Raw genomic sequence first — 22131 nt, 5'->3', positions numbered from 1 at the left:
ATGGGGGCATCCAGGGAACCCCCAGCGGGCTCTGGCAGCGCCGGGCCGGGCTCAGGACACACGGACAGGGCTCAGGACACACGGACAGGGCTCAGGACACGGGACAGGACACAGGACAGGGCTCAGGACACAGGACAGGGCTCAGGACATGGGACAGGGCTCAGGACACACAGACAGGGCTCAGGACACGGGGACAGGACACGGGACAGGACTCAGGACAGGGCTCAGGACACATGGACAGGGCTCAGGACACAGGACAGGGCTCAGGACACGGGACAGGGCTCAGGACACAGGACAGGGCTCAGGACTCGGGGACAGGGCTCAGGACACAGGACAGGGCTCAGGACATGGGGAGAGGGCTCAGGACACGGGACAGGGCTCAGGACACGGGACAGGGCTCAGGACACGGGGACAGGGCTCAGGACAGGGCTCAGGACACACAGACAGGGCTCAGGACTCGGGGACAGGACACGGGACACACGGACAGGGCTCAGGACACACAGACAGGGCTCAGGACACACGGACAGGGCTCAGGACACACGGACAGGGCTCAGGACAGGGCTCAGGACACACGGACAGGGCTCAGGACACGGGACAGGGCTCAGGACAGGGCTCAGGACACACGGACAGGGCTCAGGACACACGGACAGGGCTCAGGACAGGGCTCAGGACACACGGACAGGGCTCAGGACACAGGACAGGGCTCAGGACACACAGACAGGGCTCAGGACACAGGACAGGGCTCAGGACACAGGACAGGGCTCAGGACACACGGACAGGGCTCAGGACACACGGACAGGGCTCAGGACACACAGACAGGGCTCAGGACAGGGCTCAGGACACAAGGACAGAGCTCAGGACACACGGACAGGACTCAGGACACAGGACAGGGCTCAGGACACGGGGACAGGGCTCAGGACACGGGGACAGGGCTCAGGACACGGGGACAGGGCTCAGGACACACGGACAGGGCTCAGGACAGGGCTCAGGACACACAGACAGGGCTCAGGACATGGGGAGAGGGCTCAGGACACAGGACAGGGCTCAGGACACACAGACAGGACTCAGGACACATGGACAGGGCTCAGGACTCGGGGACAGGACACGGGACAGGGCTCAGGACACACGGACAGGGCTCAGGACACATGGACAGGGCTCAGGACACACGGACAGGGCTCAGGACACATGGACAGGGCTCAGGACAGGGCTCAGGACACACGGACAGGGCTCAGGACAGGGCTCAGGACACACGGACAGGGCTCAGGACACGGGACAGGACACAGGACAGGGCTCAGGACACGGGACAGGACACAGGGACAGGGCTCAGGACACACGGACAGGGCTCAGGCAGTACACAGCAGAATTCCCAGCTCCTCGAGCCCCGGGCTGTCTCCGAGCCCTCGGGGTCAGCCTGTGCCCAAGGCCGGTGGGTGCCTCGTTGTCCTGGCACGGAGCAAGCCCAGCACTGGCAGGGTGCTGCCGAATTTGGCTGTGCCAGCGTGGGGCAGGGGCTGCAGTGCACAGCCAGGGGATGTTCTGCTGCCAGCCTGGCTCCAGGGCCACAGCTGCTGCCAGGGACACCCGAGCGGGGCTGGAGAGTTTTACGGGTTTCTTATCAGAACAAAAATTCTAATTTCCTTAATTAAAATTCCTCATTTCTTCAGGCCTTGCTCAGACTCGAAGATGCCATGGGGATTAAAAGAAGCAGTTGAAATATAACAGACTGAATTTCTTGTTTTAAATAGAATGTATGCATAACCATGAAGGATATATGAATATGCAACAGCGTATTGTTTTAAAGGTTATTCCTTTGTTCACAAGGCATGCTTGTTGTGGCTTAAGTGCCCGAGATCATCTGGACGTCGGTAATTCTTTGCTTTTTATTGTCTTGTAAGTGTCCTAACTCTAAATTTTATTACTCTAATTGCATTACTATTTTTATAACCATTTTAGCATATTATAAAACTTGTAAAATTTTAAAAACCAAGCTGCGTTTTTCACAGGAGAGAACTTTCTGCCATTCCAGCTCCTTCCCTGCTGCTCCTGTGGCCTGGCCAGAGGCTGAGGCAGAGCCTCGGATTGTTCCTTGGGCACCCCAGGGCCGGGGAGCCCAGCGCCTCCGCGGGCACGGGAGCCGCAGTTTAATCACCCATGTCGCGCCTGGCCTTGATTCAGGATAATTGCAATTAGCGCAGTGAATTAGTTCCGGGACGAAGGTGTTTTGTCCCTCGGCGGGCCCCGTCCTTGGCGCCCTCGGCCCGGCCCGTCCCTCCGGCCCCTCCCCGCCGGCCGGGCGGGAGCGCTGGCGCCGCCATCTTTGAAGCGGGCGGCATTGGCGCCGTTCCCCGGCGGGGCGGCGATTCCCGGGGGGAAAGCGGGGACAGTACGGGGACGAGGGCCGCGATCGGTGTCCGCCGGCGGCCACAGGCAGCGCCGGGAGCGGGGCGGGGCGGGAAGGGGCGAGGCGGAGTGGGGGAGCCGTGCCCGGAGGGAAGATGGCGGCGGCGGCCTCAGCGGGGCGGGGCGCGCGCGGCGGGCGCGGGAAGCGGCGGGCGCGGAGGGACCGGAGGGACTGAGGAGACTGAGGGACTGAGGGTCTGAGGGGGATTGAGGGGACTGAGGGCACCGAGACGCACTGAGGGGCACCCGCCGCCGCCGCCATGCACGTCGTGAAGCGAGGTGAGCGCTCCCGCCGCCCCGCGGGTCCCGAGTGTCGGGATTGAGGGGGGCTCTGCCCTGCCCAGGGCACCCGCGGGGTGGAAATGGGGTCCCTGCCCCGTTCTGGGGTTCCGCCTGCCGTGGGGGTCCCTGGCGTGGAAATCCCCCCGCTCTGGAGGGATCCCTCCTGGTGGGTGGGGGACGGGTCCCCCTCAGCTTTGGGGCGCCGTGTGAGGGGGGATTAGACGCCCCTCGGCCCTGGGGGTGCCCCTCTCCTTCAAGGGAGCCCTGGCACGGAGGATGGGCTCCCCTGGGCTCTGGGGGGGCCCAGAGTGACAGAGCTCCCCCGGGCCACCCTGGAATTGGGCTGGTGCGGTTTGGGTGGGAGCTCTGGGGTGCAGGGGGAGCGTTCCCTGGCCTTGACCAGCCCAGCGCGTACCAGGCCTGGTGCCCCGGAGATGCCACAGCTGCCAAGGGAGGGCTGGGCAGGGGGCTGCGCTGGGCTGCACTGCTGGGGCTGGGCAGGGCCGTTCTGTGCTGAACTGGTTCTTACTGGGGCGTTCTGTGCTGGACTGGTTCTTACTGGGGCGTTCTGTGCTGGACTGGTTCTTACTGGGGCGTTCTGTGATTAACTGTTTCTTACTGGGGCATTCTGTGCTGGACTGGTTCTTACTGGGGCGTTCTGTGCTGAACTGGTTCTTACTGGGGCGTTCTGTGCTGAACTGGTTCTTACTGGGGCATTCTGTGATTAACTGGTTCTTACTGGGGTGCACTGGTGGGGCTGGGCAGAGGCATTCTGTGATGAACTGGTTCTTACTGGGGTGTTCTGTGCTGAACTGGTTCTTACTGGGGTGCACTGGTGGGGCTGGGCAGGGGCATTCTGTGCTGAACTGGTTCTGACTGGGCTGCACTGGGGTGCCCTGTGCTGCCCTGGCTCTCACTGTGGCACTCTGTGCTGCACTGGGGCTGCACTGGGGCACTCCGTGCTGCACTGGGGCACTCTGTGCTGCACTGGGGCACTCTGTGCTGACCTGGCTCTCACTGTGGCACTCCGTGCTGCACTGGGGCTGCACTGGGGCACTCTGTGCTGCACTGTGCTGCACTGGGGCACTCTGTGCTGACCTGGCTCTCACTGGGGTGCTCTGTGCTGCACTGGGGCTGCACTGGGGTGCCCTGTGCTGCCCTGGCTCTCGCTGTGGCACTCCGTGCTGCACTGGGGCTGCACTGGGGCACTCTGTGCTGCACTGGGGCTGCCCTGGGGCACTCTGTGCTGCCCTGTGCTGCCCTGGGGCACTCTGTGCTGCCCTGTGCTGCACGGGGGCACTCTGTGCTGCCCTGTGCTGACCTGGCTCTCGCTGTGTGCCGTGTCCTAGATGGGCGCCAGGAGCGGGTCATGTTTGACAAGATCACCTCGCGCATCCAGAAGCTCTGCTACGGCCTCAACGCCGACTTCGTGGATCCCGTGAGTGCCCCTGCCCTGCACTGATCCTGCCCTGGTCCCTGCTCCTGCTGGCCAAAGCTGGCTGGAAACACGGGCAGGAGCTCCCGGGGTGTCCTGTGGGGGTTCCTGGGGGTCCCCTCCCGCCCAGCACGTCCTGTGGTTCCCTCAGCTCTCGGCAGACACATCCAGAATGGGTTTGTGGCCATTGTTTGTGCCCTGAGGGGTTTTGCTTCCCGGGTGCAGAGGCTGTGGAGGGGAGAATCCCCTTTCCCTGCCATAGATCCTGTTCTCAAACCTTGGGGAAGCCATTGGGCCCCTGGCAGTTAACAAAACGAGTTGTGTTGCTCCAAGTCCCATATTTTGGATTTGGCAGGCTGCTCCCAGTGTCAGTCTGCAAAGCTGGAGCTCTGTCAAACGCCAGGACAGAATTCCCCACCACTGCCACATCTTTGCTTGGTTTTCTGAGCTGATTTGGGGTGGGCATTGATCCCACTCATGGAAGCTTGTCCTTCCAAAGCCTGTGACTCCCCGTTGGATCCATTGGTGTCTGTAGGTGCTTAGGCAGGTTTCAGACCCAGATTGGCCAATCTCATTTGGAGTCACCAGTTAAGGCTTTTCCCATGTCCCAAGTTCTCATGATCCATTCTCCCACCTGAAATCCCACCCATCACACAGTTGCCATTGGTCCTGTACCCAAAAGTCTTTGGATGGATGGCAGGAGGACACTGGTGACTTGGTGACCACAGTGGGAAGTGCCCTTGACTGGGAGTTGATGCTGAAGACAGAAGTGAAATTCCGAGTCCTCCTGCCTCCTTGTGCCCCTGAATTCTTATTCACTTTGCAGTGTGTGTGAGCTCTTTTCCTGGAGCTCAGTTTCTCCTTTGGGATTTGGATCTGCTTGTGCCAGAAGCTTCCCAGGCCAGCAGTAACCCTCCCAAACCCTGTGGTAACATTCCCTGCAAGGCTGTGAATCCCATGAGTTGTGCAAAAGTAGCAGCAGTTCACAAAGGTTCAGCAGGGACTGGTCAGTCCTACTGCCTAGAAGCCATCCTTACAGAGTCCCAGAAGGGTTTGGGCTGGAGGGACCCCAAAGCCCACCCAGGGCCACCCCTGCCATGGGGACACCTCCCACTGTCCCAGGCTGCTCCAGCCCCAGTGTCCAACCTGGCCTTGGGCACTGCCAAGGATCCAGGGGAATCTGGGAATTCCATGCCAGCCCTGCCCACCCTGCCAGGGAACAATTCCCAGTCTCCCACCCGGCCCTGCCCTCTGGCAGTGGGAGCCATTCCCTGGGTGCTGTCCCTCCATCCCTGTCCAGGAGCGTTCCCAGCTCTCCCAGGCTGGTGTTGCAGTTCGCTCTGCTCCTCCCGCACAGCGAGGGGTGCTGTGGGTGCTGGATCCCTCTGAGCTGTGGGTGCTGGGGCTCCCTGAGCTCGGCGTGTCCCTCCTGCAGGCGCAGATCACCATGAAGGTGATCCAGGGGCTGTACAGCGGGGTCACCACGGTGGAGCTGGACACTCTGGCCGCAGAGACCGCGGCCACGCTGACCACCAAGCACCCCGACTACGCCATCCTGGCCGCCCGCATCGCCGTGTCCAACCTGCACAAGGAGACCAAGAAAGCCTTCAGTGGTGGGTGAACGTGCCTGCTGGGGGCACAGACAGAGGGAGAGGTTTGGGGCACACAAACTGGGAGATTCTCGAGTGGGAGCTCCTGAGGGCCCAGGCTGGCCGAAAATGCCGTGGAGAAGAAACCCAGCAGTTCCCCAAGGCGAAGGGAATGGCCTGGCTATAGAAATGGAATGGTGAAAAATGTGATGGGTTGAGATCGAGTTGTACCCACTTTCCTCCTCATTGGTTACTTCTTACAGCGGGGCTTTGACAGAATTTGTGGGTTGTTCAGGTTGGCAGTGCTGAGCAGCAGAAGAGCAGTTGTGTGTTTGGGGTGTTGGAGAGGGTTATTTCCAAGGACTCCATCCCTGAATCCCAGTGCCACATGCTGCTGGGACAGGCATGGACATGTCCTGCTCACAGCCCTTTCCCTCACAGATGTGATGGAAGATCTCTACACCTACATCAACCCTCACAACGGGAAGCACTCCCCAATGATCTCCAAAGAGACTCTCGACATAGTTCTGGCCAACAAAGATGTAAGTAGTCGGGTTTTTACACTTCTGAACTATTGCACTGAAGTTTGAAAACTTAAATAATGTGCTTTTCTTATTTTTTAAGCAAGACATGCTTGTTTTAGGGTAAAAAGCCAACACAGAAACCAGTGCAGGGCATGAGTGGAAAGTGTAAGAGGGGATATAGGAGTTTTCTTCCTCTATGGATGTCGTGTAGTAAAATTTGTTTTCTTGGATGTTCCCATTGCCACGATCAGCACAAGTAATTAATTTGAGAAAAAGTACCTTGTGCTGGAGCAAAGTGAGGCAGCACAGGAGGAAGAGAAGTGATTTGGGTTCAGCTTCCAGATCATTCCAGGTCTGTGTTCCAACCGGGAAGTTCCTTTGGTCCTTTGTTCTGTTTCTTGTTGTCCAGTCAGATTTCAGTAAATTCAGCCAAAAACCGAGAGAAAAAAGGTTGTTGAAGCTGTGCTTTTGTTGTTTTGAGGGAAGTGCTGTTCCTGCTTCATTCCTGTGCTCTGGTGCCCCTCGCACAGCAGAGCTTTGGGGCCAGGAATGCCAGCAGGTATAAATAGCATTTTTACAGCTTGTAAATTTTGTTGTTTCCTGCCAGCGCCTGAACTCTGCCATCATCTACGACAGAGACTTCTCCTACAACTACTTTGGCTTTAAGGTAAAGAACACGTTGCTCCTAGGTCTGCTGGGAAGCATGGGAATGCTTGTGGGATCATCTGGACTGGGGCAAAGCGGGGCACAGGAGGGGGTGGGACACCAGTGGGGCTGTGAAGGTGAAGGGCACCTGCGCAAAGCAGCTGCCCTTTGGGAGAAATCATGGTGTTTTCTTGCTGCTGGAATATTTTAACTGTTGGGCTGGGATTCACAGCAGATCACACTGAGTGTTGTAGGATGCCACTCCTAAAGGAAATACTCTAATCCTCAGTAAGCCGCAGAAGGGATTTTTGCTTTTCCCACCGATCAGTGGAGCAGTTCTCTCAGTGTGTCACCCCACACGTTTATCCTGCCCGTGCTGCTGGATGTCCCCACAGCACCCAGGGGCTGCTCTGCTGCCTCACACCCAGCTCAGCTGGGCTGCTGTGCTCTGGGTCTGCCAGGGAGGTCCTGTGGGCTCAGGACAGTGTGGACCCTCCTGCCCATGCTCCACACTCTGTAATCCAAAGCAGTGTTGGAACCTTCCCGTGGACTTGTGTATTTTAATTAAGCTAATAAAGAGAGAAGCAGCAGAGTGCAGGGCTGGCAAAGCCTGGGATGAGGGGTGTGGAGATGACTGAGTTTGGAGTTGACAGGGTTTTTAAAAAAATTAAAGTCTGCCTGTCTGCTAAAATCCATCCTCTCTTTAAAGACCCTGGAACGCTCCTACTTGCTGAAAATCAACTCCAAAGGTAAGGGCTGTTCCTAGTGCTGAGTACTTCTTAAAAATTTTGAGTTAATTTCAATTGAATTAAAGCCAAGTTTAGGTGCTGTGCTGCCAGTGAGGCAGGCCCTTGGCTTGGATGTCCTGGGATACCAGAAGGGTCAGAGATGAATTACAGTAACATAAAGCTGAAACATAATTGGATTCTGGGCTGCATGTTTGATTGAATTTAACTGTTAATACAGGTAGGGGTTTTCCCTGCTCCATGAGAGCAGCTGAGAATTGGAGCAGATTGTTCCTTGAGCTTTTCAAAGCCTGATGGCATGAAGTCCTGAATAAACAGGCCTGGTGCTCTCTGAGCAGGAGCTGTGCTGGAGAACTCAAGTTCCTTCCAGCCCCAATCTCTGTGATTCCATGAAAACTCTGGCTCCCAAGTGTCCCACTGCAGCGTTTGGAGCTTGCTGTGACCTCTGTGACTGTCACATGGAGTCTTCTTCCTCCCTGCCTTTTTGGGTTTGCTTGGTGGGTGAGGGGCTGGGCATGTCCCAGCCACGAGCCTTGCCATCCCAAAATCCTGGTGCCCTGGGCACATTGCAGTGTGGGCAGCAGGAAAAGGGGGATTGTGCCCCTGTGCTCAGGTGAGAGCCCACCTGCAGAGCTGCCCCAGCCCTGCCCCAGCCCAGGAGGAGCTGGAGCTGCTGCAGAGAGCCCAGGGGAGGCTCCAGGATGAGCAGAGGGATGGAGCAGCTCTGCTGGCAGGAAAGGCTGGCACAGCTGGGATTGTTCACCTGCACAGGAGAAGCTTTGGGCTGAGCTCAGGGTGGCCTGGCAGGGCCTGGAGGAGCCCCAGGAAAGCTGGAGAGAGACAATTTCCAGGGATGGAGGGACAGCACACAGGGAATGGCTCCCACTGCCAGAGGGCAGGGCTGGGTGGGAGATTGGGAATTGGGAATTGTTCCCTGGCAGGGTGGGCAGGGCTGGGATGGAATTCCCAGATTCCCCTGGATCCCTGGCAGTGCCCAGGGCCAGGTTGGACACTGGGGCTGGAGCAGCCTGGGACAGTGGGAGGTGTCCCTGCCGTGGCAGGGGTGGCCCTGGGTGGGCTGTGAGGTCCCTGCTGAGCCAACCCCTGGAACTGCCTGGCCCTGTGTCCCTGCAGTTGCTGAACGTCCCCAGCACATGCTGATGAGGGTGTCTGTGGGCATCCACAAGGCCGACATCGACGCCGCCATCGAGACCTACAACCTGCTGTCGGAGCGCTGGTTCACCCACGCCTCGCCCACGCTCTTCAACGCGGGCACCAACCGCCCCCAGCTCTCCAGGTGCTGCCCCTCTCCTCACTGCAGCCTGCCCGCAGGGAGGGCCTCGGGGGTCATCACAGCTGCTCAAGCGAGACGCTTGCACAGCCTCTGAAATGAGCAGCTGAGTTCCTGCCTGTGTTTTGTGAAGTTTTGAGCAGCCGCTGGCAAGTTTTAGCTGTGCTTGGGGAAAAATACCCAGGTTTCTGTCAGCTCTAGAGATATTGGAAACCTTTGCATGGCTGGATTATATTGGAAAGTTCCTGATGTGTATAGTCTGCTGCAGGTTACCAGTAGAATCCTGGTAAGTCTTTCCTAAAAGCAGCAAGCATAACTGATAGACTTTTGATATCGTATATATCAGGAAAAGGATTATATTTTTATGAAGGTTTGTATCAATGTTTTATAGGGAAAAGGCTCTTTCCCAGGGAGTGCTGGCACTGCCCAGGGAATGGGCACGGCCCCGAGGCTGCCAGAGCTCCAGGAGCTTTTGGCCAGCGCTGCCAGGGATGCCCAGGCTGGGGTTGTGCAGGGCCATAAACTGGACTCTGATCCTTGTGGTTCCTTCCAGCTCATGATTCTTTGATTGAAAATGTTTGATACAGAGGTATCAGCAGTACAGGTATTGCTCACAGTGTTTTCTGGTTTCTCCTTTATTGCACACCTGTGGGATTGCTTTGTGGAGCACGCTAAAGGTCCTCTCTTTGCCCTGGTTTTTGCAGCCTGGTGAAACATGACTTTTCCTTCCATCTTTGACCACTGAAACCGTTTGTTTCCTTCAGCTGCTTCCTGCTGTGCATGAAGGACGACAGCATCGAGGGCATCTACGACACCCTGAAGCAGTGTGCCCTCATCTCCAAGTCTGCCGGGGGCATCGGCCTCGCCGTGAGCTGCATCCGTGCCACGGGCAGCTACATCGCTGGGGTGAGTGCCTGTGCCACCCTGGCTCACCCAGACAGGGACAGCACAGGGACACTGCTGCTGCTCCCAGCAGAGCCCAGACCAGAGCTGCCTCTCACTCACTTCACACAGCACTGAGCCTCCCTCAGCAGCCCCTTGGCCTAAGGCAGGAAGGTTGGTTTTCCTCCCTGTTTCGGCTTCCTAATAGAAACCCTTCCAAGCAGAGGATCTTGTTCCAGTGTTTGGCCAGACAATTCCAATGTTTGTCTGTTAGCAGCCTAGGAATATGCCCAGAGACTTGTGCACTAGCCCCTTGCCTTTCTGTGTCTCTAATTGCCCCAGACCGTCCATGGATGTGCGTTTGGGGTTTCTTGTTACAGTGTGTGTAAACCCTGCAAGCCTTTAGGTGACATAACATAGGGCCAAGAAGTTAGGAAGGGCATTTTATTAACTCTGGGACACATAGCTGATATGCAAACTTTTGTCAGAGAAGGTGTGGGGAAGGGACTAGAAATAATTGGTGGTGATCAGTGTAAGAGCTCTGCAGCCTGAGGAAAGACCCACAGGAAGTGGTCAGCCCCTGCAGGGAGTTGCTTGTACTGATGGTTTTCCTGTGTCCCTGCAGACAAACGGGAATTCCAACGGGCTGGTTCCCATGCTGAGGGTCTACAACAACACCGCCCGCTACGTGGATCAAGGTGGAAACAAGGTACCTCAAACCAGGGTCCAGAAGGAGACTCAGGTCATGGAGAGCTTCCACACCGGCCAGGGCTGTCCCACGAACACCAGGGAGCTGATGGAGTGGTTGTGGGTGACACATCATCCCAAAAGGGCATTTTCCCCCGTGTTGGTATCTGGGCTGCCCCCCGGTTCCTAGCTGGTTTGGGAAGTTGTGGGCACTCGGGAGCAGGGCAGCAGGTTTCTTTCCAAGGACAGTTTGTTCTGATCTGGATTGTGTTCCGTGTCCCAGAGACCTGGGGCTTTTGCCATCTACCTGGAGCCGTGGCACTTGGACATCTTTGAGTTCCTGGACTTGAAGAAGAACACAGGGAAAGAAGAGCAGCGAGCTAGGGACCTGTTCTTTGCACTCTGGATCCCTGATCTCTTCATGAAGCGAGTGGAAACCAACCAGGTGAGAACTTGGCTGGCACAGAAAAGCTCTGCTAGTGGAGGAGCACGTGAGCAGCCCTGGAAGGAGCTCAGCAAGGGCTGCAGAGCTGCTTTGCTCCTTCCAGGACCTTCCTGGAAGAGCTGCTGCACCTTGTTTGAGGACTTGGCTGTGCAGGTGGAGAATGGAGCTGGGCAACTCCAGCTCTGTGTTTTGCTTCAGGACTTAGTCTTACAGTCCATGGCTCGTTCTTGGACTGTTGGGCTATTTTGACTCTGGGGCTTCCTTAAGGTATCAACATTTCTCAGTAAATTGTTCTTACGGCTGCTTGTATTTCACAGCATCTCAGACTGGTTTGGCTTGGGAGGGACCTTAAAACTCATGCAGTGCCACCCTCTGCCATGGGCAGGGACATCTTTCACTGTCCCAGATTGCTCCAAACCCCATCCAGCCTGGCCTCGGACACTCACAGGGATGGGGTAGCCACAGCTTTAACTAAAAGTGCCTAAAGATTTCCTCTGAATATTTTTCCCCTGCACAGGACTGGTCCTTAATGTGCCCAAATGAGTGTCCTGGCCTGGATGATGTCTGGGGAGAGGAATTTGAGAAGCTCTATGAGAGGTAAGAAGAGTGAGCAGACCTGTAAGTGGTGCCGTGGCCTGCCAGAGCTGCCCGTGTCCCGTGGGATCTGGGGCCGTGGCACGGGCTTGTGGGAGGGGGCTCAGAGGTGGCCGTGGCTCATTGCCACATGCATAAAAATGTGAGGGTGGGGCTGTGACCTGTCAGGGTGGAGCTGTGTGTGAATGACCCTTTCAGCCTGCTAGAGGGACAGTGTCCCTGCTGGAGGGACATCCTGCAGCGATCCCCACTCAGGGCACTCCGTGGCTCCGTGTGGAACTGCTGTGGTGGGAGATTGGTTTCCCTTACCCAAGGACAGTGCTGCTGCCTGCCCCAGGGCTGCCCGTGCAGAGCTCAGCAGTGAGGAGGGCCGTGGCTGCCCCAGGCCCGAGGAGCCCTGAGGCTTTCCCTGGTTTCTGGGGCTCGGGGCTGACAGGGCTGCGGGTGCGTTGCAGCTACGAGCGGCAGGGCCGCGTGCGCAGGGTGGTGAAGGCCCAGCAGCTCTGGTACGCCATCATCGAGTCCCAGACCGAGACTGGCACCCCCTACATGCTCTACAAGGACTCCTGCAACAGGAAGAGCAACCAGCAGAACTTGGGCACCATCAAGTGCAGCAACCTGTGCACCGAGATCGTGGAATACACCAGCAAGGAGGAGGTGGGTGCAGAGCGGGAGCTCGGAGCACTGGGGAGCTGGGAGAGCTCCTGTGGCACCTCTCTGGCTGGGAGAGCTCCTGTGGCACCTCTCTGGCTGGGAGAGCTCCTGTGGCATCTCTGGCTGGGAGAGCTCCTGTGGCACCTCTCTGGGATATGTCTGACTGTTGCTTGGGAAGGGGGCAGGCAGCTGAGAAACTCCTGACCTGAGGACTCACAGCCCTTCCATGGGCCGTGGGTTCCCTTCCCACTCCTGTGGCAGGTTTGGGATGACACAAGACGTCCTTCAAAGGGGAAGTGACAAGGAGCAATATTGTAAATGCAGATGACCCCGGTGGGAAGAAATTATGATATTTGACTCTAGTTCAGAAGGTTGAAAGATTTTTTTATTATAACTATACTATAATACATTAATATACTATTTAAAGGAGATACTAAAACTGTATACCTAGTTTTTCTAACTACTGTATCTAACTCACAACTCGTAACCCTCTGTCTTGAGCCCAGCCCCAGGTGGGTTGGATTGGCTATCAGGCTCAAACAATCCTCACCAGAATCCAATCAAGCAATCACCTCAGGGAAACAATTCTCTAAATCCATTCTACGTGAGAAAAACAAAAAGCAGAAATAGAAATTTTTTTGAAATGTTTTCTCTTCCTTCTGTGCTTCTCTATGAAAAAAATCTTGAAAGAGAGAAGAATGTACCTTCCACAGAACAAATCAGGCTTAAAAATTCCTTCCAACCCAGACCCTTCTGGGATTCTGTGTAAGGTTGTTTTCCAGGCAGTGGGACTGACCAGGGCAGGATTTTTCTGGTAATACCAATTTCTACTGACCTTCCCTGAATTGTTGTGACCTTTTGCACAGCTTGTGGCATGCCAGAGGACCAAGGGGTGCACTTTCCCTGGCTGGCAGGTTCCCTGGCGGGTTGTCCTGTGCTTGGGGCAGAGCTGTGTGGTCTGGGCCTGTCCCCAGTGATGCCCTGTCTGTGCCCACAGGTGGCTGTGTGTAACCTGGCCTCCATCGCCCTGAACATGTACGTGACCCCCGAGCACACCTACGACTTCAAGAAGCTGGCTGAGGTCACCAAGGTCATCGTCCGAAACCTCAACAAAATCATTGACATCAACTACTACCCTGTGCCAGAGGTGAGTGCTGGGCTGGGCCTGAATCCTGCCCAGGGCAGTCTGGGACACAAGGAATCACAGGGGAGCTCTGTGAACCACCTGTTCCCAGGTGGGACCTGGCAGTGCCTGCCTGAGCTCCAGCCCACAGCAGCTCCGTGGTGAAGCAGTTGTAGGAAAGCTTCCCCCTCTGCTTCTGCCATTGGGATCTTTTCATGCGTGAGGATCTCCATGCAGCACAGACCACCACTAGGAACAGAGTGGGAAGTGGAACGCAGAGAAGGATCCTGGAAAGATCCTCAGATAGTGTAGCTCATTTTGGTTGGTTTTACAACCCCCTGACAAGAGTGGGGGTCAGCCTCTGCTCCCAGAGAGCAAGGAAAAGGACACGAGGAAATGGCCTCAACCCCTGGCAAGAGAGATTTAAGTTGAACATTAAGAAAAATTTCTTAATGGATAGGGCTGTCCATCTCTGGCACTGAATGCCCAGGGCAGTGGTGAAGTCCTCATCCCTGGAGGGGATTTAATATCCATGTGGGTGTGGCACCTGGGGACATGGTCAGTGGTGGCCTTGGCTCTGCTGGGGAACAGTTGGACTTGGTGGGCTCAGAGGGGTTTTCCAACCTCAGTGATTCTGTGATTCTGCTCTGTTAAATGTCTCCATGTATCAGAAGGTGCTGAGTGTTCTCCTGGAAATCCTGGCTCCCTTTGCTGGGTTAAACAACTGAGTGTGCTCAGGTCTGACAAACTCAGTCTGTGTCGCTGTTGAGGCAGGGATGGGAATGAGGAGAGTCCATCTTCAAAAGGCAAAGAATGATCTTCATTCAAAAACACCTCTCTTTTATAGAGAACATCGTGAATATTAATCTCATTGGTCTTAAAGTAAAAACATTTCACCTGATTGGTACACTGGACTTAGGTCAGCGTGGTAGGAGATATCTACAAACAATATGAAGGCAAAGAACCATCTTTATTCAAAAACACCTCTCTCTTTTATAGAGAACATCGTGAACATTAATTCCATTGGTCTTAAAGTAAAACCATTTCACCTGATTGGTGCACTGGACCTAGGTCAGTGTGGTACAACTTATCTATAGACAATATGAACAGAGAGATAATAATAGTTTACATTGCTCCCGGACTTTTTCCCAGGCTGAGCCTGGCAGAGATCTCTCTTTTTTTCTCTCTGAGCTGAGACTATCCCCCAGTGTGGGCTGCAGCAGGCAGTGTGAGGCTGGCAGGAGCACTGTGCAGAGCTGAGGGCACGCTGCAGCAGCAGAGGCTTTGCTGCCGTGTCCCAGCTGTGCTGAGGTGCCGTGTCCCAGCTGTGCTGAGGTGCCGTGTCCCAGCTGTGCTGTGCTGTGTCCGTGCTGTGCTGTGCCGTGTCCCAGCTGTGCTGTGCCGTGTCCCTGCTGTGCTGAGGTGCCGTGTCCCAGCTGTGCTGTGCCGTGTCCCAGCTGTGCTGTGCCGTGTCCCTGCTGTGCTGTGCCGTGTCCCAGCTGTGCTGGGCCGTGTCCCAGCTGTGCTGTGCCGTGTCCCAGCTGTGCTGAGGTGCCGTGTCCCAGCTGTGCTGTGCCATGTCCCAGCTGTGCTGTGCTGAGGTGCCGTGTCCCAGCTGTGCTGAGGTGCCGTGTCCCAGCTGTGCTGTGCCGTGTCCCAGCTGTGCTGTGCTGAGGTGCCGTGTCCCAGCTGTGCTGTGCTGTGCCGTGTCCCAGCTGTGCTGTGCCGTGTCCCAGCTGTGCTGTGCCGTGTCCCAGCTGTGCTGAGGCCGTGTCCGCGCTGTCCCGCAGGCCGAGCGCTCCAACCGGCGGCACCGGCCCATCGGCATCGGCGTGCAGGGCCTGGCCGACGCCTTCATCCTCATGAGGTTCCCCTTCGAGAGCGCCGAGGCGCAGCGCCTCAACCAGCACATCTTCGAGACCATCTACTACGGGGCCCTGGAGGCCAGCTGCGAGCTGGCCCGGGAGCAGGGCCCCTACGACACCTACCAGGGCTCGCCCGTCAGCAAGGGGGTGAGTGTGTGCCAGGATGGGACAGGGAAAGCTCTGGGGAGCTGGTCCTGTGCCTGGGCTGCTGCAGAGACCTGCAGGGAGCTGGTTCTGGCAAGTGGGATGTGAGTCAGCAGTGCCCTGCAGCCAGGAGGGACATCCCTGTCCTGGGGACACCAGGCCCACCATCACTGCCCAGAGGGAAGGGATTGTCCCACTCAGCTCTGGGCTGGGACAGCCTCACCTCCAGCGCTGGGGACAGTTCTGGCTGTCTCAATAAAAGGTCAGAAGCTGTTGGAAAGTGCCCAGAGGAGGGACACGAGGTGGGGAAGGTCCAGAGGGACCCCCGAGGTCCCTGGGGCAGCTCAGCCTGGAGCAGCCTGAGGTCAGAGCTCCCCGGGGCTGCAGGGACAGCTCCGATCTCTGCTCTGGGCCAGGGACAGCACCAGGGAGCGCCTGGGGCTGGGCCAGGCCAGCTCAGGCTGCAATCAGGGAAAGGCTCTTCCCCAGAGGTGCTGGCACTGCCCAGGGAATGGGCACGGCCCCGAGGCTGCCAGAGCTCCAGGAGCCTTTGGCCAGTGCTGCCAGGGATGCCCAGGCTGGGGTTGGTGGGGTCTGGGCAGGGCAGGGCTGGCACTGGGGGGTCCCTGGGGGTTCCTTCAGCTCAGGATATTCTGGGATTCTGTGATTTGAAAAGACAATCAGACTCTGGCTGTGTCCTGGAGCAGTCACAAGATGGAGGGTTTGTTAGGTCATACCAGAGCTTCACTGAGATCTAATGGGAGGGAAGAATTAAGAGGAAAAACAGGTTCATTTCCAATGGGGTTTATAAAACATGGAGAAAAGAGTGCCCTCTCTAACTGGGACCAAACTGTGTTCCTCAGATCCTTCAGTATGACATGTGGAATGTCACCCCCTCTGACCTTTGGGACTGGAAGGCTTTGAAGGAGAAGATTGCCAAGTGAGTAACCCTGCATGGTTTGTAGTAGATGTCAGATAAAATTCAGACTGGATTGGGTGGGAAGGACCTCAAAGCCCAGCCAGGGCCACCTCTGCCATGGCAGGGACACCTTCCATGTCCCAGGCTGCTCCAAGCCCCGTCCAGCCTGGCTTTGGATATGAATTTGATATGATCTGTCTACTGAGAACTAAAGGCAGGGTCCAAGTGTGAAAACATGTGCTCCCCCCACCCCAGCAGATCTTTCCTGTGAGCTGTTTTTTGGGTGGCTTTCTTTCCTTCTTGTTCTTCCAAGGCTGAGGAGCACACCCTCACTGCTCTGCTGTAGCTGAGCTCTAAATTCCATTTTAGATGCATCCAGCAGGAAGGTTTGTATTCCCATTAAACAAATGTAGTGAGGAGTGAGCCATGAGCTGGGGGCTCTTCCCTGCTGCCAGGGAAAAGCTGAGCCTTGAACATCCTCAAGACAGGAATCATTGAAGTGTTAAGTGCCTGTCACTGACTAATTCTGTCTGTTTGGCTCTAATTTTTAATTGTAAATCTGTTCCCTGTCCTGTGTGTGGAGAGGTTTCAGCCTCTTCATGGGCTGCTGGTTCAGTTCTGCCTCAGGGCTGTGGATCGTGCAGTGCCTGGCAGATTGTCTTCCCTGCACCCCATCCGTGACTGACTCACTTGGGAAAGCCTCTGGTGAGGGGTGAGAACAGCAATTCCACTTGATCTGCCCACAGTGCCAGCTCAGTGGTGCTTCCCTGTTCCCTGTGGGCGATGTGGGGCTTTGCAGGCTATCCCAGATTTCCCAGTCCGTGCTGTTCCTGCTCTCTCCTGTCCTGTGTCCCTTGGCTGCAGCTCCCTACCTTTGCCTGCTGTCCCCAGGTACGGTGTCAGGAACAGCCTCCTCATCTCCCCCATGCCAACGGCCTCCACTGCCCAGATCCTGGGCAACAACGAGTCCATCGAGCCCTACACCAGCAACATCTACACCCGCAGGGTGCTCTCGGGGGAGTTCCAGGTGAGCTCTGGGCACGAGCTTTGCTCCTGCTGAGTTTTTATGGCTAGAGGCAAGGGGAGGCCTCACACCTGGGGGCTCAGTTCAGCTGGATGCTTGTGTCCAAGCACCAGGGGGACCTGGAGCACTGCTGCTGCAGGAGTCCAGCTCTGTGTGTTCCACAGTCACCATGGAATAGGTGAAGTTGTAAACAAGTTCTGCTTTTGTCTGGGAAAAGCCTCAAGGTGGGCTGCAGGAATAACTGCTGAGGGGGTGGTGATGTCATGGAAGGGACATGGGAAGAGTGGCTGAAACCAGGTCCTGAGAGCGAGCTGTGAAGCACTCAAGGGTCTGAAGGGGCCATGGAAGAGCTCCAGAGGCTCAGAGGGGTCTGTCAGTCAGGAAAGGGAGTGAAACAAGATGAGTTCTGGAGGCTGGAGTTAGCAAAGCCCCCTGTGGAGACAAGGGGAGGCTGTCCCTGTTTGGGAGGTGTGTCCATCCCCTCTGGGGTGTCTCAGTGCTCTCCATTCCTCCTGGCTGTAGGATCAGACAGGAGAGGGGAGGTGGATCAGGAGGATCATTGCTCTGCCTCCCTGTGTAGGGCTGGGGGACAGGGACCCCAGTCGCAGCAGGAAAAGGTGGCTGTGTTTTCTTCCCAATACTCAGCCTGCCCTTGGTCTGCTTTTTCCCCTGCTGACATCAGTCTTGATTGTTCACACCCTTCTTTAGGAACTCGGGTTGTGGCCAGTGGCCCAACAACAGGAAGATCCCTTGTTTTCCCATGTTGGAGTTCCTCATGCAGGGCAGTTCCATACAGCCCCCTGCTGATTTGCCATGTCCAGCAGAATCCCAGAATGGTTTGGAGGGACTTAGAGATCATGTAGTTCCAGCTCTTGCCATGGCAGGGACACCTTCCAGTACCCCAGGCTGCTCCTGCCTGTCCAGCCTGGCCTAGAACACTTCAGGGGGGAGGGAATGGGCAGGAAGTTGTTCAGCCATTTAAAGTCTTTTGGCTCTGTCCCTCCCAGGTTGTGAATCCCCACTTGCTGAAGGATCTGACGGAGAGGGGCCTGTGGAACGAGGAGATGAAGAACCAGATCATCGCCCACAACGGCTCCATCCAGGTACAGGGCCAGCAGGGCAGGGATTCCTGCCAGGCACCTCCTGGATCCCCACCTAGCAGGAAGGTGATAAAGGGGTGGTTTCACAGCAGGGAGCATCATAGAATCTCCTGAGCTGAAGGGACCCCCAGGGACCCCCCAGTGCCATCCTGCCCTGCCCAGACCCACCAACCCCACCCTGGGCATCCCTGGCAGCGCTGGCCAAAGGCTCCTGCAGCTCTGGCAGCCTCGGGGCCGTGCCCATTCCCTGGGCAGTGCCAGCACCTCTGGGGAAGAGCCTTTCCTGCTCTCCAGCCTGTCCACATGTAGCTGCTGAGGGGGAGATGAGGCTGTCTGCAGGTGTGCTTGGTGCTTGCAGACTCAGGATGTCCAGAGGAGGCCACCAAGTTACCAGAGGGATGGAGCACCTCTCCTGCAAGGAAAGGAGAGAGAATTGGGATTGTTCAGCCTGGAGAAGGCTCCAGGGGTGACCTAATTGCAGCCTTCCAGGACCTAAAGGAGCCAACAGGAAACATGGAGAGAGACAGTTTACAAGGGCTGGGAGGACAGGACCTAAGGAATGGCTCCCCCTGCCAGAGGGCAGGGCTGGCTGGGAGATTGGGAATTGGGAATTGTTCCCTGGCAGGGTGGGCAGGGCTGGGATGGAATTCCCAGAGCAGCTGGGGCTGCCCTGGATCCCTGGCAGTGCCCAAGGCCAGGTTGGACACGGGCTGGAGCAGCCTGGGACAGTGGGAGGTGTCCCTGCCATGGCAGTGGGAGGTGGCACTGGGTGAACTTTAAGGTCCCTCCAGACCCAAACCATTCTGGGATTCCATGTTTGGACTCAGGGATAGAGCTCAGCTGTACAGGCCTCAGTTCCAGTCAGGATTGCTGGAGCCCCAGCAATCACTGAAGAATTCCATGATATAAATAGGGATATCTGGGCAGTCAGTGCTTTCCAGCCTGGAAAACGCCTCTTCTTCTTCTAGAACATTCCTGAGATTCCCGATGACCTGAAGCAGCTCTACAAGACCGTGTGGGAGATCTCCCAAAAAACCATCCTGAAGATGGCTGCAGACAGAGGGGCCTTCATCGACCAGAGCCAGTCCCTGAACATCCACATCGCCGAGCCCAACTACGGGAAGCTCACCAGCATGCACTTCTACGGCTGGAAACAGGTACAGCTGGGCTCCTTCCCAAAACGGGGCAGCAGAGGGGGTTCCTGGGGCTCCTTCCCAAAACGGGGCAGCAGAGGGGGTTCCTGGGGCTCCTTCCCAAAACGGGGCAGCAGAGGGGGTTCCTGGGGCTCCTTCCCAAAACGGGGCAGCAGAGGGGGTTCCTGGGGCTCCTTCCCAAAACGGGGCAGCAGAGGGGGTTCCTGGGGCTCCTTCCCAAAACGGGGCAGCAGAGGGGGTTCCTGGGGCTCCTTCCCCAAAACGGGGCAGCAGCTGGGGTTCCTGGGGATCCTTCCCCAAATTGGGGCAGCAGAAGGGGCTCCTGGGGCTCCTTCCCCAAAACGGGGCAGCAGAGGGGGTTCCTGGGGCTCCTTCCCCAAAACGGGGCAGCAGAGGGGGTTCCTGGGGCTCCTTCCCCAAAACGGGGCAGCAGAGGGGGTTCCTGGGGCTCCTTCCCAAAACGGGGCTGGGGCTGGGGTGTTGTTCCCAAAAACAGGGGCATTACCTTGGACTGGGGGCTTGTTCCCAACAAATAGGAACTGTACTTGGGACTGGAGGGCTTGTTCCCAAAAAACAAGTGCTGTACCTGGGACTGGGGGGCTGTTCCCAACAAATAGGGCCTGGCAAGTTTGGCACTGATAAATTCTGGCACAGCAAGCTGGTCTCAGCGATTCTGGGAAGGGCAAACAGCTGTTTCCTTCCAAGAATCCTGCTTTCCCCTGGAGCATCCCCGGAGCTGGGGGTGCCCGCTGTGCTGCTGCCAGCGCTGAGGTCCCCCCATGTCCCCAGGGCTTGAAGACTGGCATGTACTACCTCCGGACAAAGCCCGCTGCCAACCCCATCCAGTTCACCCTCAACAAGGAGAAGTTGCGGGAGCGGGAGAAGGCGTCCAGGGAGGAGGAGGAGAAGGAGAGGAACAAGGCAGCCATGGTGTGCTCCCTGGAGAACAGGGAGGAGTGCCTGATGTGTGGCTCCTAAGGGATCGCCCACGGCTCCGGCAGAGCCTCTGCCCCTGGCTGGAGCTGCAGGGACAGGAGCATCTGGAGGAACGTCAGGGGGCTGGGGCTGGGGCTGGGGCTGGGAGGGGGTGGTGTAGCTTCCCCATCCACGGGGATGGGCTGAGTATTGCTTTAGTAGCTGGGCTTTCCAGGGATTTCAGCGCTCTGGCGTGGCCTTCCACAGAACCCTGCAGGCGGGACTGGCGACAGCGAGGTGCTGGTGCCACTCACAGCTCTGTCCTGGGCACTCCAGGCCGTGCCTTGCAGTCACCAGACACTGCTCCTCGTGTGCCAGAGGGAGCAGCACAGGCTGGTCCCGTTTCCTGGGCTGGGAACCCCCCGGGGGAGGGTGGTCAGTGTCTGCCAGGGCACAGGCAGCTGTGTCCTGACACACCTGCAGTGTCCCCAGCCTGCCAGAGCCTCCTCCTCCCACTGCTGCTCCCTCTCCTTGTCCTCTGGCCTTTCCAGAACACCTTTGGAAGGAGCAGATGGGTGGCAGGGGTGTTGCTTCCTGTGCTCTTCTCCCTCAGCTGGCCAGGACAGCCTGGCACGGGCTGGTGTCCTCCAGTGGGGACAGAAAGGCAGAGCTGCTGCCCTGCATTTTATTCTGCATGAAATTCACTGGTTTGATCCAATTGCTCGGGCAGTTTCCTGCCATGGGGCCAATGCTGTCCTTGGCCACAGGTCAGGTGCCATTTTGTGAGGGCCACACGCCATTGGTGAAGATCACCTGCCACCTCTTTTCAGGGAGATCCACTTCACCCCAGGTAGTTCTTAGATTTTCTCAACCTCTTATCTATTTACTGCTCCTGTACTCACTCCCTGCTCGAACTCAGTGGGGTCCAGGCAGTTCTGCAGTATTTATTGAACTCGTGAACCACACCCCACCCCGAGAACTCAATAAAAGGTGGAATGCTGAAGGAACGGGCGCTGCTGCTGGGACGCTCCTGTGGTGGTGGGCAGGGAGCAGCGGTGCTGGAGGTGCGTGCTGCTTCCCACGGGGACACGGGGCACTGTCCCTCTGCACAGCTCCGGGGAGGGGGGACAGCCGGGCACTCCCTGCTTCCAGGGACAGCGACGGGAGAGGGAACGGCCTCGGGCTGGGCCCGGTTCTGGCCCGACTCACAAACCCTGGTCCGGTTCTGTGCCAGCGCTTGAACCCTGGTTCTGCCCCGGTTCTGGCCCATTGATCCCCGGTTCTGGCCCGGTTCTGTCCCCTCGATCCCCGGTTCTGGCCCGGTTCTGGCCCATCGATCCCCGGTTCTGTCCCATCGATCCCCGGTTCTGGCCCGGTTCTGGCCCCTCGATCCCCGGTTCTGGCCCATCGATCCCCGGTTCTGGCCCGGTTCTGGCCCGGTTCTGGCCCATCGATCCCCGGTTCTGGCCCGGTTCTGGCCCATCGATCCCCGGTTCTGTCCCGGTTCTGGCCCATCGATCCCCGGTTCTGGCCCATCGATCCCCGGTTCTGGCCCAGTTCTGGCTCGGTTCTGGCCCATCGATCCCCGGTTCTGGCCCGGTTCTGGCCCGGTTCTGTCCCCTCGATCCCGGTGCCGGTGGGGTCCTGCAGTTCCGCGCGGCGCCGCCGGGGGGCGCTGGTGTCGCGGGCGCCGTCGGGAGCGCGCCCCCCCCG

The 22131-nt window shown here is 57.4% G+C and overlaps 1 protein-coding gene across 1 annotated transcript; it reads left to right on the top strand.

The window, feature by feature from the left end:
- The first annotated feature begins 2550 nt into the window (after positions 1-2550).
- On the top strand, positions 2551-21421 carry RRM1 (ribonucleotide reductase catalytic subunit M1). The gene is made up of 19 exons (XM_021538750.3): positions 2551-2679; positions 4032-4120; positions 5553-5730; positions 6148-6248; positions 6838-6897; positions 7585-7624; positions 8756-8918; positions 9677-9818; positions 10420-10503; positions 10765-10926; positions 11444-11523; positions 11976-12177; positions 13172-13321; positions 15088-15309; positions 16170-16246; positions 17117-17252; positions 18257-18352; positions 19318-19506; positions 20293-21421. The coding sequence occupies exons 1-19, from the start codon at positions 2661-2663 to the stop codon at positions 20479-20481; spliced, it is 2379 nt and encodes a 792-aa protein (XP_021394425.1). The 5' UTR covers positions 2551-2660; the 3' UTR covers positions 20482-21421.
- Positions 21422-22131: the final 710 nt, after the last annotated feature.

Source organism: Lonchura striata, chromosome 1 (assembly GCF_050655825.1).
Source record: "Lonchura striata isolate lonStrDom1 chromosome 1, ASM5065582v1, whole genome shotgun sequence".
NCBI classification, from domain to species: domain Eukaryota; kingdom Metazoa; phylum Chordata; class Aves; order Passeriformes; family Estrildidae; genus Lonchura; species Lonchura striata.
Note: the sequence above shows the minus strand (reverse complement) of the source record. Positions and strands in the feature narration are given on the sequence as shown.

Bases quoted from the DNA above. Each gene is read 5' to 3' on its own strand.
- RRM1 (XM_021538750.3), top strand. The intron at 13,322-15,087 runs GTGAGTGCTGGG...GCTGTCCCGCAG, and splicing joins ACTACTACCCTGTGCCAGAG to GCCGAGCGCTCCAACCGGCG. The intron at 16,247-17,116 runs GTGAGTAACCCT...TGCTGTCCCCAG, and splicing joins TTGAAGGAGAAGATTGCCAA to GTACGGTGTCAGGAACAGCC.